The 13,373-nt window shown below is 53.4% G+C and overlaps 2 protein-coding genes across 2 annotated transcripts in view; both read left to right on the forward strand.

Annotated features, from left to right (window-relative positions):
• The window catches only part of CFAP99 (cilia and flagella associated protein 99), a 47,756-nt gene extending 42,936 nt beyond the window's left edge, over positions 1–4,820 (forward strand). Inside the window, exons 15-16 of the mRNA XM_039468068.2 lie at positions 1,826–1,976; positions 2,154–4,820. Coding sequence (XP_039324002.2) covers positions 1,826–1,976; positions 2,154–2,270 — 268 coding nt within the window. The 3' untranslated portion in view covers positions 2,271–4,820. The remainder of the gene's footprint in view (positions 1–1,825; positions 1,977–2,153) is intronic.
• Positions 4,821–8,368: 3,548 nt separating this feature from the next.
• The window catches only part of RNF4 (ring finger protein 4), a 32,749-nt gene continuing 27,744 nt past the window's right edge, over positions 8,369–13,373 (forward strand). Inside the window, exon 1 of the mRNA XM_039468065.2 lies at positions 8,369–8,514. The gene's annotated coding sequence lies outside the window, so the exon portion shown is untranslated. The remainder of the gene's footprint in view (positions 8,515–13,373) is intronic.

Raw genomic sequence — 13,373 nt, forward strand, 5'->3', positions numbered from 1 at the left:
ACACTTTATTCTTAAAACTTCAGCATACATCTTCTAAAAAAAAGATTGGCCTATATAAAACCACAGCACCCTGATACCACTAGAAAATTGAAAAAAAAATTCCCAACATCATCTAAATATCTCATCTTTTTAATATTTCTCCAGGTGTTCAAAGACTGTTACCCAACTTTTTTTTTTTTTTTTTTTTTTTGAGACAGAGTTTTGCTCTTGTTGCCCAGGCCAGAGTGCAATGGCACTATCTCGGCTCACCATAATCTCCACCTCCGGGGTTCAAGCAGTTCTCCAGCCTCTGCCTCCAAAGTAGCTAGGATTACAGGCATTTGCCACCATGCCTGGCTAATTTTGTATTTTTATTAGAGACAGGGATCCTCCATGTTGGTCAGGTTGGTCTCGAACTCCCCACCTCAGGTGATCTGCCAACCTCAGCCTCCCAAAGTGCTGGGATTAAAGGCGTGAGCCACCACGCCCAGCTAGCCAACATTTTAAAAAGACTGTTGTAACTTTTTCTTTTTAAACCAGGATCTAGTTGAGGGTTGCGGATAGCTCCTGTGCATGTACACACGTACTGATGCCTTTTTACTTGTTTTGGGGACACTCTGGTGATGATTTTTAGCCCTTTGTGGCTGTCCTGTGCAGCCACGTCAGACATGGGCAGGCGTGTCCCCTGGGGTCAGGCTGGCCTCTGGACCCTGGCCTGGTTCCCAGGGAGGCCCAGCTGTTGTGGCAGAGCCTCTTCCAGAGTCTGACATACAGGGCTCCGGAGAAAGTGTCTGGGTGGGACTAGCTGGGGTGGGTGACAGGGTGGACAGAAGGACTAATCATTGCTGATGGAAGAGAGCCCTTCACTGTTGGTCCTCAGAAGGGCTGCTGCTCTGGCTGCCGTTCAGAGGAGGCACAGGGCAACCGCCGCTGGTGCTGTTCATAGATGACTGGCTGTCTACCAGATCCCCAAGGTGGCACGCACCCCGGAGAGGCCATCATTTCCCAGCTGCTGGCCATGGCCTGGCGGAGCTCAGATGCAGTGTGGTTGGTGTTGGGGTGCTAAAAAAAAAATAAAGGTGGAGCAGAGCTCAGGCATGCAGCCAGGCCCCAGGGTGCAAATTCACCAGGAGCGACCTGGACAGTCAGACAAGAGTGATCTAGACAGGGAACAGCACATGCAAACACCCTAAGGCTGTGAAGTTCACTGACGCCAAAGCCAGCGGGGAACAATACAGATCATCAGAAGGACCAAGGGCCGCGCGTGCAGATGCCTGCAGCGATGCACACCACAGCATGAGCAGGGGACTCCAGGAAAGAGACCAAAGAGCGTGAGGGCAAAGGCGGCTGTCACATCTGTACCCCGAGTATCCATATAGTTAGTACACCTGTTATACTTTTTTTAGAATGTTAAGTTTAAAACAAAGAGCTGCCGGGGGCCGTAGCTCATGTCTGTAATCCCAGCATTTTGGGAGGCTGAGGTAGGAGGATTGCTTGAGCCTGGGAGGCCAAGGCTGCCTTGAGTCGTGATTGCACCACTGCATTCCAGCCTGGGCAACAGAGTGAGGCCCTGTATCAAACAAAGAAACAACAACAAAAATTAGACAAAAGAAGGAAAAAAGAAAAGAGCAAAAGGGTAGAGCCGTTGGAGACGGCTCCCCCCCACACCCAGCCCCTGTGCGGTGGTCCTGTCTGGGAGCCCCGGGGCCTCGGTGCCTGTCCTAAATCATTTCCGGTGAACCTCTCCGGCCGCCTAGTGCTCGCCCCCGCATCGCCCGGGTGGCATCCTGGGTATGGCCTGGGCCTCCCACCAGCCAGCTCCTGAGCCCTCCGCGCCGCCCGCCAGGTTGGAGGAAAAGAAGGCCCCGGCGGCGCCCACGCAGGACGAGCGCGTGCAGCAGCTGCGGCGCAGGATCTCGGAGAGGGCGGCCGAGCGCTGCAAGCAGGCGGCCTGGCTGCACGTGTCGGCGCCGCGGGCCGCGCGCCCCAAGCCCCGGGTGAGTGGCTGGAAGGAGCCCGGGCAACAGAGAGCCGGGGCCGGGTGGGGACGGCGGGTACCGCGCGCGGGGACTCGCATCGCGGGGCGGGGGTGACGGGGAGATCGGGCCGGCCGCGGCGGGCGCCGGAGGCGGTGGGGGTGTCCCGCCCGCGCCGACGCGTCCCCCGGCCCGCAGGCGCAGCTGGAGGCCCAGCACTGGCTGGAGCAGGAGCGGAGCCGCGAGCGCAGGCTGCGGGCGCTGCAGCGGGGAGGCTCGCGACCCGGACCAGCGCGCCGCCTGGAGGCTGCCTGAGCCAGGCGGAGCGCGCCCCAGCAGCTGCGGGCCACGCCACCCCCACCGCCCCAATAAAGCGTGCGGCCCGCGGTGCGCGCCTCCTCTTCCTCGGCCTGGAACCCCTCGACCCCGGATCCCCGTCTCCGCAACCTGACCGCACCCTCTCCCTCCCTCGTCCCCGTCTGCCCAGAGGAGGGTTGCCAGATAAAAGGCAGGACGCCCAGTTGTTGCGTGGGGGCAAACTTATGCTAAACAAGTATCCGCCCCTTGTCGGGAATTCCACTTAACTGGGCGTCCTGCGTTTTTATAAGCGAAATCCCGGGTCCTAGCACTTCCCTACAGCCCAGCGCAAGGCATTCCTGGTGCCCGCCTCTTCGAAGCTCCCAGACCCCTTCCGATGTGGAAATCTGGAACCCCCCACCTTTTGCCCGCATCCAGGTGGCTTCACCTGGGGCACCCTTAAGACTAGGTGGCCACTGTGAGTGTGCGTCTGGCCGGGTAAGTGGCCAGGATTCTGGAGCGCAGCGTTGCCCTGACCATTCACGCGCCCCCACCATCCTCACTACGAACTGGCCTGCTCTGTTCTGCTGAGAGGAGGTCACCAGTGCTCAAAGAGGGATGTGACCTGCCCAGAGGGCCAGAACCCAGAGCTGCACCTGGCTGACTTTAGAGCATCCCCTCCTCCCCTTTCTCCAGCATGAGAAGCAGCGCAGATCCAACAAGATCAGGGCCACTGGAGGCAGCAGCTCACCTAGGGCAGGGACCAAGATGGATGGGTTCTGCAGTGTCCAGGTCGTGAGCTCGAGAAGGCTCCACCTTGAGGACAGGCTTGCTGAGTGAATGCCTGCTGGTGAAAGCCTCCAGAAGAAAGCACATGAAGCCACTTTCTTCCCAGGAAAGAGAGAAAAGGGTCAAGTCCATGGGGTGGTGAGCAGTAAGGGGTGGGGAAGTGGAAACTGACAGATAGATGTCCAGGGGAGGTATGTTCCTGATACCAACTCCCAATATCCTCCTTGGGCCTGCAGAGGAGATGGCACCTCAGATGAGGAGGCTGGGTCCCTGGGTACATTCAGACCAGGAAGGTAGGCATCTCTGCAGTGACAAACAGGAACAGACTAAAGGACCAGAGCCCTACTCCAATATTCTGAGTTTGAGAGAACCCCAGGACTTTACCACTCAGGTGGGTAAGGAGAAGAATTTCCATATCTCTGTAGAACTACAGCTGGGAGCAGATTAAATTTCATGTAAAGAAATAAACATTGGGCCAGGCGCAGTGGCTCAAGCCTGTAATCCCAGCACTTTGGGAGGCCAAGGCGGGTGGATCACGAGGTCAAGAGATCGAGACCATCCTGGTCAACATAGTGAAACCCCGTCTCTACTAAAAATACAAAAAATTAGCTGGGCATGGTGGCACGTGCCTGTAGTCCCAGCTACTCAGGAGGCTGAGGCAGGAGAATTGCCTGAACCCGGGAGGCGGAGGTTGCAGTGAGCCAAGATCGCGCCATTGTACTCCAGCCTGGGTAACAAGAGCGAAACTCCGTCTCAAAAAAAAAAAAAAAAAGAAAGAAAGAAAGAAACATTGGCTGGGCATGGCTCACGCCTATAATCCCAGCACTTTGGGAGGCTGAGGTGGATGGATCACCTGAGGTCAGGAGTTTGAGACCAGCCTGGCCAACGTGACAAAACCCTGTCACTACTAAAAATACAAAAATTAGCTGGGTGTGGTGGCAGGCACCTGTAATCCTGCTACTTGGGAGGTTGATGCAAGAAAATCGCTTGAACCCGGGAGGCGGAGGTTGCACTGAGCCGAGATTGCACCATTGCACTCCAGCCTGAGTGATAGGAGTGAAACTGTCTCAAAAAAAATTTTTAAAAGAGAGAAAGAAATAAACATTGCTCACATCCTGTGTTGTGTGATCCAAGCCCATTTGATTTGATATTGAGGGAATACATTGATGATGCCTGCTCCAGAAAGCCCCTCTGAGCTCTGGAGGTTTCGACGGGGGATTTATTAGCTCTCATAATGTCAATCCAAAGGTAGCCGACTTCAGGATGTGCCTGATCCAAGAGCTCAGGCTCCAGTCCAGCAGCAGTTCCAGCCTGAGGAACAACGAACAGGTGCCCCTGTCTCACTGGCCTGAGTTGAACATGCTTGTGCTCAGTCAGTTCCTGCAGTGGGGGAAGGTCCGTATGGGTGCCTGAAGCGAGCACGGTGGCAAGGCAGAATTACCTTCATCTAGGAGGCTAACCTCTGGAGCAGAGGGGAGATGTGGCCGCTAACACGCTCAGGTGCAAACGACAACGCTACTGCTTGGCAGATTACAGTATCCTCCCCTGCCCCTCCTGGACTAGCAGCCACTCACGTCGCTTGAGAGCCCCTGAGGCCTCTCCCTCACACAGACCTAGGAGGGAGCAGGCCTGGCACCATTCCCTAAAGTGGTGGCCTAGGAGTAGGCATTGCCTGGTAGAGTGGTGGCAAATGTCTGCATATCCCTGCCCTTGCCTTGTGACTTTACACCTCCCGTCAAGAGGCAGAGTCTATTTCCCCCAGCCCTGGCATCTGGTCTGGCAGAGGGTGCAGAAGTGGCCATGTGCCAGTTCTGAGTCTGGGCGTCAGGCGGCCTTGGAGCTCCCACTTGTTCTCTTGGAACCTCGCCCAGGCGGCCCTGTGCAAGCATGACTAAGGTGGCCTGCTGGGAGGAGACACCACGTGGAGGCCAGTTAGCTCAGAGGCCATCCTAGACCAGCAGAGCCCAAAATGTGAGGACAGCCAGACGAGAACCCCCCCGCCCCCGCTGGCTTGTAGATTCATGAGCAACAATAAATGTCTGTTGTTCAAAGTATCAAGCTTTGGGATGGTTTGTTCCAGAGCAATAACTAACAGACACACCCTCAAAGCCCAGGGCCTTCACTGGAGACCCTTGCCTCCCCCTCCCTGCACAGGCTCTTTACAGACTCAAGCTACTCCCTCGAAGGGGGCCAGCCAGAGCGAACTATGGCCTAGCTGGTGTTGGGAATCCTTGGAAGCTTTCCTGGCTGCACTGCCTGGGAGTGGACATTCTGCCTGAGTGCAGGCTCCTGAGAAGATCCTTGCTGACAGTGTCTGAGACACACTTGGACAGAGGCTTTCTTTGGAGATAGTTAAGAACAGATTCAGTATCATCTGGTGTGAAGCCCAGGAACCTGCATGCAGCTGGTTTCCATGTGTGGGACTATGGGAGCACCACGGTGCCAGTCTTTTCTCCAAGCTGTGGGCGTTCGGGGCCCAAGGGAAGCGCTGTTTGTGAAGGAGCAAGTTCCGTACAAGGAGACTCGGAGAGGACTTGAAGGAAGCTTTTGTTTGTGTTTGAGGTAGGGTCTCGCTTTGTCACCCAGGCTGGAGTGCAGTGATGTGATGATAGTGCATACAGCCTTAAACTCCCAGGCTCAAGTGATGCTCTTGCCTCATCCTCCCTAGTAGCTGGGACTACATGCACTTACCACCACACCAGGCTAATTTTTTGTTTTTAGTAGAGATGAGGTCTCACTATGTTGCCCAGGCTGAAGGCAGCTTTTGGGCATGAAACTGGTATTTCTTTTTTTTTTTTTTTTTTTTGAGACGGAGTTTCGCTCTTGTTACCCAGGCTGGAGTGCAATGGCGCGATCTCGGCTCACCGCAACCTCCGCCTCCTGGGTTCAGGCAATTCTCCTGCCTCAGCCTCCTGAGTAGCTGGGATTACAGGCACACGCCACCATGCCCAGCTGATTTTTTTGTATTTTTAGTAGAGACGGGGTTTCACCATGTCGACCAGGATGGTCTCGAACTCTCGACCTCGTGATCCACCCACCTCGGCCTCCCAAAGTGCTGGGATTACAGGCTTGAGCCACCGCGCCCGGCGATTTTTTTTTTTTTTTTTTTTTTTTTGAGACGGAGTCTTGCTCTTTTGCCAGGCTGGAGTGCAGTGGCATCATCTTAGCTCACTGCAACCTCCATCTCCCAGGTTCAAACGATTCTCCTGCCTCAGGCTCCCAAGTAGCTGGGATTACAGTTTCCCGTCATCACATTCGGCTAATTTTGTATTTTAAGTAGAGACAGGGTTTCTCCACGTTGGTCAGGCTGGTCTCAAACTCCCAACCTCAGGTGATCCACCCGACTCAGCCTCCCAAAGTGCTAGAATTACAGGAGTGAGCCATGTGCCCGGCCAACTCTGATTATTTCTAACCACCATTTTTATTAGTCACGTATGGCCCCATTTATGAACTGAGATTCCCTTAAACATTTTCAACTGCATTTATACATGTAGAATCTAATTTTATTTTTCAGCATTTCAGTTGCCTGCCTTATCAAGTTCTCTTAGATATATGAAATGTCTACATTTAAACTTTTAAGTTCTCTTCGTTCCAATTATAATCACAAACTTCAGAAAATCTTACACTTTTCAACCTACAATCACTATTAAAATTAAATACTTAGGGCAGGGGGTGATGTAATCCCAACATTTTGGGAGGTCAAGGTGAGCAGAGAGCTTGAGCCCTGGAGTTCAAGACAAGACTGGGTAACATGGTGAAAGCCTGTATCTACAAAAAAATACAAAAAAAATTAGCAGGGCATGGTGGCATGCACCTGTGGTCCCAGCTACTCAGAAGGCTAAGGTGGGCTGATCATCTAAACCTGGGGAGGCTGAGACTGCAGTGAGGCATGATTGTGCCGCCGCATGCCAGCCGAGGTGACAGAGTGACACCTCATCTGAAAAAAAAAAAAAAAAAGATATTTTACACGGAAATTAGATTTATCCATCAGATACTCTGCCATGCCAAATTTCCTTACCATTACAAAAAATAGCTAACACATACTGTTTGTAAACTCAACACAAAAACGTTAATGCTCTGGTTTCTATCTGCCTTGTCTTCCAATATTTGACTCAATTTTCGAGGTTAGACATTCCCTGTAAGGTGGCCAGGTGAGGTGGCTCACACCTGTAATCCCAGCACTTCAGGAGGCCGAGGGTGTATCACCTGAGGTCAGGAGTTCGAGACCAGCCTGGCCAACCTGATGGAACCCCGTCTTTACTGAAATTAGAAATAATAATAAGTCGGGCGTGATGGGTGACTGTAATGCCAGCTACTCGGGAGGCTGAGGCAGGTGAATCGCGTGAACCCGGGAGGCGGAGGTTGCGGTGAACCGAGATCACGCCACAGCACTCCAGCCTGGGCAAGAAGAGGGAAACTCCGTGTCAAAATAAACTAACAAGAAGCAAAACCAGAAACTTACTGTAAGGAAACAATGCAACCCAAGGCATTTGGGGTGATCTTCGCGTTGCCTGAGGATGCCGAGGGGCCAGAGATGCTGGCCCTGGACTAAGGTCTGGGTATTCTCAGGCAGCAAGGATAATGTGGGCTATTTTCCTGGCTGCTAAACCCATGTCCAAGTCCAGCTCAAGAAACGCACCACCCACTCTCCAGTCCGACGGGGGCCTGCATGCACCTGCGCCGTGCTGCCCTGAGTCCAACGCTCCCGTAACTCTTTCCCGGTTAGGCATAAGTCTCTAGCCCAGCTTGCAAAAGCCCCAGAGTCCTCGCAGGGGCGGGGACCCGCACGCCGGCCCAGGGTTTGGCATGCGGAGGAGCTGAAACAGAACCACACCTGGTTTGCACCCATCGTCAGAGCCCCCAGGCCCGGCAACCTTCCGCACAAAGGCCTCGTTAAAAGGCGAGAGTACAAGAGCTGGGAGAGGGGCGCGGAACGGCTGTCGGGCACGCACGACCAGCTCCGCGCCTCCGCCAGCTGCGTCAGGCCGGGAACACCGCAGCTGGGGCGCAGCTCGAAACCTAGAAATGGGCGGCTCGGGGTTCGCTCGACTCCGGAGGCCGCCGGCGGGGCGGTCAGCGGCTGCCGAGGACAGGCGCCCGGGCCGCCCCCACGCTCCGACTACCTAAAGGCCTTGCAGGCCGGACCTCGCTGCGCCTGCTCTCGCCGGAAGGTGCTGGTTCGCACGCACGGTTGTGGGCGGGGCCGGAAAGAGGCGCGCTTTAAAGTAGTAACAGATGGTTTCATTATCCAATAGGATTAAAAAATGCCTCCCAACCCGGCCGACCGCGGAAGTAGAGGCGGCGGGCTGCCAATGGGGACTTGAGGCGGGGCGGAGCCGAGGGCTCCGAAGCGGAAGTGGGTCGCTGTCGAGGCGGCGGCATCTTGCTCGAGCGGCTCTCCTCCGCGGCTGGAGAAGGCGCTCCCTCTCTCGAGTGCGACGGCGGCGGCGCCTGCGGACCTAGCCAGCTCCAGGTTAGGCCGGGCGTTGCGGGAAGGCAACGGAAGGTCAGAGCCCGTGCAGTTGCGAGGTGTAGACGGCTTCGCGGCCTACGCAGGCCCGGGCGCCCGCTTTTTAGGAAGCCGCCTTGCGCGGCACGGGCCGGGCGAGGTCCCGCAGCCCGGGATCTCGAGCCAGCTCCGGCCGCTCGCACCGCGGTCCGTGCGGGCGCACGGAGCCCGGCCTGGCGCGGGAAACGGAAGCTGGGAGGCCTGCGCCTGCGTCTGCGTCTCGGCTCGCCCCGGCGGGCCGCGGCCGCGGGGCTTAGTCCATAGCCTAGGAAGGGAAACTGAGGCTCTGGGAGGGGCGGGAACGCCCCCAAGGTCACTCGGAGAGTCGAGCGGGCTGTGCCGTTGGGGGACCACCTGACCTGGACAGGGTTTTTGTTCCCTGCTGAGGACGCCGCGTTTGTGTGTTCGCGCCGCGGCCCCGCCATCCTGGGGCCTGCAAGTTTGCCGGGGTGCCCGGGCCGCGTGGCGGGGCCTTTTGTCGGTCGCGGGGTGTGAGTACGGCTGCGGGGCTGACGGTGGCGGCGCCGGGCTCGCCGCCGAAAACTTCGTACGGCCTCGACTTCCGGGTGCGCTTCCGGGCCCCGGCGGGAGGTTGGAGGAACGCGTGACCGTGAGGCTTGCGGCCCAGCCCTGCACCACCCGGGCCCTTCGCTGCCCTGGCGCCACGGGCGGCAGGTGCACGGAGATTGTCGCCACCGGAAACACAGCTGCTAGTAAACGCCGCTTTTCCACCGTGGATCCATCGAGGGAGGAGGGGAAAGGATAGAGCTTGGGCGAGCTGTTTTTGTAGGGATTTCAGCTTTTGTCTTTTACGTGTCGGTTGCCACGGACGTTCACAATCTTAGTGACCTTCGTTCTGTTTGTGCACCAAGTGCTTGAGCCAGACCTAGGGTCTCAGCTCTGGAGTCCGCCTTAGATTGTCCGACTGGCTGGGGAGACCGAGGTCTAGAAAAGTGAGGTGGTCTGCCCAAGGTCACGCAGCTGTTCGGCAGCAGATGAGGTTAGGTCCTGACTGCGGGGTTAGGCTTTTGAATTCAGCGACCAGGAATTTTGGGACTGCTGACAATAAAAGGCAGAGACATTGAAGGGAATCTTTTGTTACTTTCTTGGTGATTTGCTTTTTTTTTTTTTTTTTTTTTTTTTTGAGACGGAGTTTCGCTCTTGTTACCCAGGCTGGAGTGCAATGGCGCGATCTCGGCTCACCGCAACCTCCGCCTCCTGGGTTCAGGCAATTCTCCTGCCTCAGCCTCCTAAGTAGCTGGGATTACAGGCACGCGCCACCACGCCCAGCTTATTTTTTGTATTTTTAGTAGAGACAGGGTTTCACTGTGTTGACCAGGATGGTCTCGATCTCTCGACCTCGTGATCCACCCGCCTCGGCCTCCCAAAGTGCTGGGATTACAGGCGTGAGCCACCGCGCCCGGCCGGTGATTTGCTTTTTAATGGACAGGAAGGACACATTGAGTTCAGCTTTACCTGTGAGTTTGGGGTGAAATAGGAACATTCGAGTAGAGAGATGTATTGCTGGCTTTTGTATTGCCTGAATTTGAGTTTCCAGATATCTTTAATACATTGTACATTGATCCTTTCTTAAATTACTGTGTGTGTAAGGAGCTTTTGTGGACATTGTTTTTCCTTTTTTTTTTTTTTTTTTTTTTTTTCTGAGACGGAATTTCGCTCTTGTTGCCCAGGCTGGAGTGCAATGGCGCGATCTCGGCTCACCGCAACCTCCGCCTCCTGGGCTCAGGCAATTCTCCTGCCTCAGCCTCCTAAGTAGCTGGGATTACAGGCACGTGCCACCATGCCCAGCTAGTTTTTTGTATTTTTAGTAGAGACGGGGTTTCACCATGTTGACCAGGATGGTCTCGATCTCTCGACCTCGTGATCCACCCGCCTCGGCCTCCCAAAGTGCTGGGATTACAGGCTTGAGCCACCGCGCCCGGCTGTGGACATTGTTTTTCTAATCTTCTCCATGAAATCTTAATGCCACACATAAACTATCGTTTTTTTTATATAAAGTATGCACATCTGTGCTTTGTACATAAAATGAGTAAGATTTTTCACTCACCTTGATCAAAGTCGCATGCATGTTTTTGAGGTCTCCTATGTGCCAAACTTTCTGCTTGGAGTACACCCCTCCTGTAGCTGGATGAGGGTGGAGGGAATAAGAGATACCTCGTTTTATTGTGCTTTGCAAATACTGCCCTTTTTGCAGGGTGAAAGTTTACAGCAAGCACTCATTGAGCAAGTCTGTAAGTGCCAGCCATTTTTTCAGCAGCTTGTGCTCACTTCGTGTCTCTTGTGTCACGTTTTGGTAATTCACAACCTTTGAAACTATTTTTTTTTTTTTTTTTTTTTTTTTGAGATGAAATCTCACTCTCACCCAGGATGGAGTGCGATGGCATGTTCTCACCTCACTAAGACCTCCTGGGCTCAAGTAGCGATTCTCTTGTCTCAGCCTCCCGAGTAGTTGGGATTACAGGCACGTACCACCGCACCCAGCCTTTTTTTTTTTTTTTGAGACAGAGTCTGTCCCCAGGAGCCAGGCTGGAGTGCAGTGGCGCCATCTCGGCTTACTGCAATCTCCGCCTCCCGGGTTGAAGCAATTCTCATACCTCAGCCTCCCAAGCAGCTGGGACTACAGGCACATGCCACCACGTCCAGCTAATTTTTGTTTTTAGTAGAGATGGGGTTTCACCATATTGGGCAGGCTAGTATTGAACTCCTGACCTCATGATCCAACCTCCTTGGCCCCCCCAAAGTGCTGGGATTACAGGCATGAGCCAGCACGCCTGACCCACACCCAGCTAATTTTTATATTTTTAGTAGAGACAAGGTTTCATCATGTTGGCCGGCCAGGCTGGTCTCGAACTCCTGATCTCAAGTGATCCACCCACCTCGGCCTCCCAAAGTGCTGGGATTATAGTCATGGGTCACCATGCCCAGCCTCAAACTTTTTCATTATTATATCTGTTACAGTGATCTGTGATCAGTGATTCGGGTTACCGTGAACAGCACTTGTATAAGACAGTGAACTTAATCGGTGAATGTTGAGTGTGTACTGACAGCTCCAGTGACCGGCAGTTTCCAGTCTCTCTCTCCAGGTCTGTCCATTCCTTGAGACACAATATTGAAATTAGGCCAGTCAGTGTCCCTATAGTGTCCTCTTAAGTGTTCAGGCAAAAGGACCAGTCAGTTCTATCTCTCTTACTTTAAATCAAAAATTAGAAATGATTAAGCCTAGTGAGAAAGGCTACTCGGGGGGGCTGAGGCAATGAATCGCTTAAACCCGGGACTTGGAGGTTACAGTCAGCCCAGATTGCACTGCTGCACCCCAGCCTGGGCAACAGAGCAAGACTCCATCTCAAAAAAAATAAAAAATTGCTGCTTCAATGAACACATGAATGATAAGCCAAACAGTCTTATTGCTGATAGGGTGAAAGTTTTAGTGGTCTAGATAGAAGATGAAACTATCCATGACATTCCCTTAAGTGAAAACCTAATCCAGAGCAAGGCCCTAACTCTCTCCAGTTCTACGAAAGGTGACGAAGCTGCAGAAGAAGAGTGGAGCTAGCAGAGGTTAGTTCATGAGGTTTAAGGAAAAGAAGCCACCTCTGTAACTTGAAAGTGTAAGGTGAGGGAGTGAGTGTTGATGTAGAAGCTGCACTAAGTTATACAGAATATACAGCTAAAATAATTGATGAATGTGGCCACACTAAAAAACAGACTTTCAATGTAAATGAAACAGCCTTATAAGAGGGAAAGATGCTATCTAGGACTTTCATAGCTAGAGAAAGGTCAGTACCTGGCTTCAAAGGACAGTTGACTCTTTTGCTAGGCGCTAATGCAGCTGGTGACTTTGTTTTAACCAGTGCTCATTTACTGTTCTGAAAATCCTAGGGCCCTTAAGAATTATGCAAAAACTGGCCGGGCACAGTGGCTCACACCTGTAATCCCAGCACTTTGGGAGGCTGAGGTGGGTTGATCACGAGGTCAAGAGATCGAGACCATCCTGGCCAACATGGTGAAACCCTGTCTCTACTTAAAAATACAAAAATTAGCTGGGCATGGTGGCGCGTGCCTGTAATCCCAGCTACTCAGGCAGCTGAGGCAGGAGAATTGCCTGAACCCAGGAGGTGGAGGTTGCGGTGAGCCGAGATTGCGCCATTGCACTCCAGCCTGGGTAACAAGAGTGAAACTCTGTCTCAAAAAAAAACAAAAAACAAAAAACAAAAAAACTAGCTGGGCATAGTGGTAGGATTATTACTAAATAGTAATCTCAGCTACTCTAGAGGCTGAGGCAGGAGAATTGCTTGAACCCAGGAACCAGAGGTTGCAGTGAGCCAAGATCACGCCACCACACTCCAGCGTGGGCCATAGGACATGACTCTGTCTCAAGGAAAAAAAAAGAGCCAGGCACTTGACTCATGCCTGTAATCCCAACGCTTTGGGAGGCAGAGGCAGGTGGACCATGAGCCAGGAGATCCTGGCTAACAGGGTGAAACCCCACCTCTACTAAAAATATGAAAAATTAGTCGGGCATAGTGGCACACACCTGTAGTCCCAGCAACTCAGGAGGCTCAGGCAGGAGAATTGCTTCAGGCAGAAGTTGCAGTGAGCCGAGATTGCGCCACTACACTCCAAATATAGCCTGAAGATGTGACTGAATTGCTGCAATTTTGTAATAAAACTTGAACAGATGGAGAGTTGCTTCCTGTGGACAGGGAAAGAAAGTGGTTTCTTTTTCTTTCTTTTTTTTTTTTTTTTGATACGGAGTTTCGCTCTTGTTACCCAGGCTGGAGTGCAATGGCGCAATCTTGGCT

This window comes from Saimiri boliviensis, chromosome 3, assembly GCF_048565385.1.
Source record: "Saimiri boliviensis isolate mSaiBol1 chromosome 3, mSaiBol1.pri, whole genome shotgun sequence".
NCBI classification, from domain to species: domain Eukaryota; kingdom Metazoa; phylum Chordata; class Mammalia; order Primates; family Cebidae; genus Saimiri; species Saimiri boliviensis.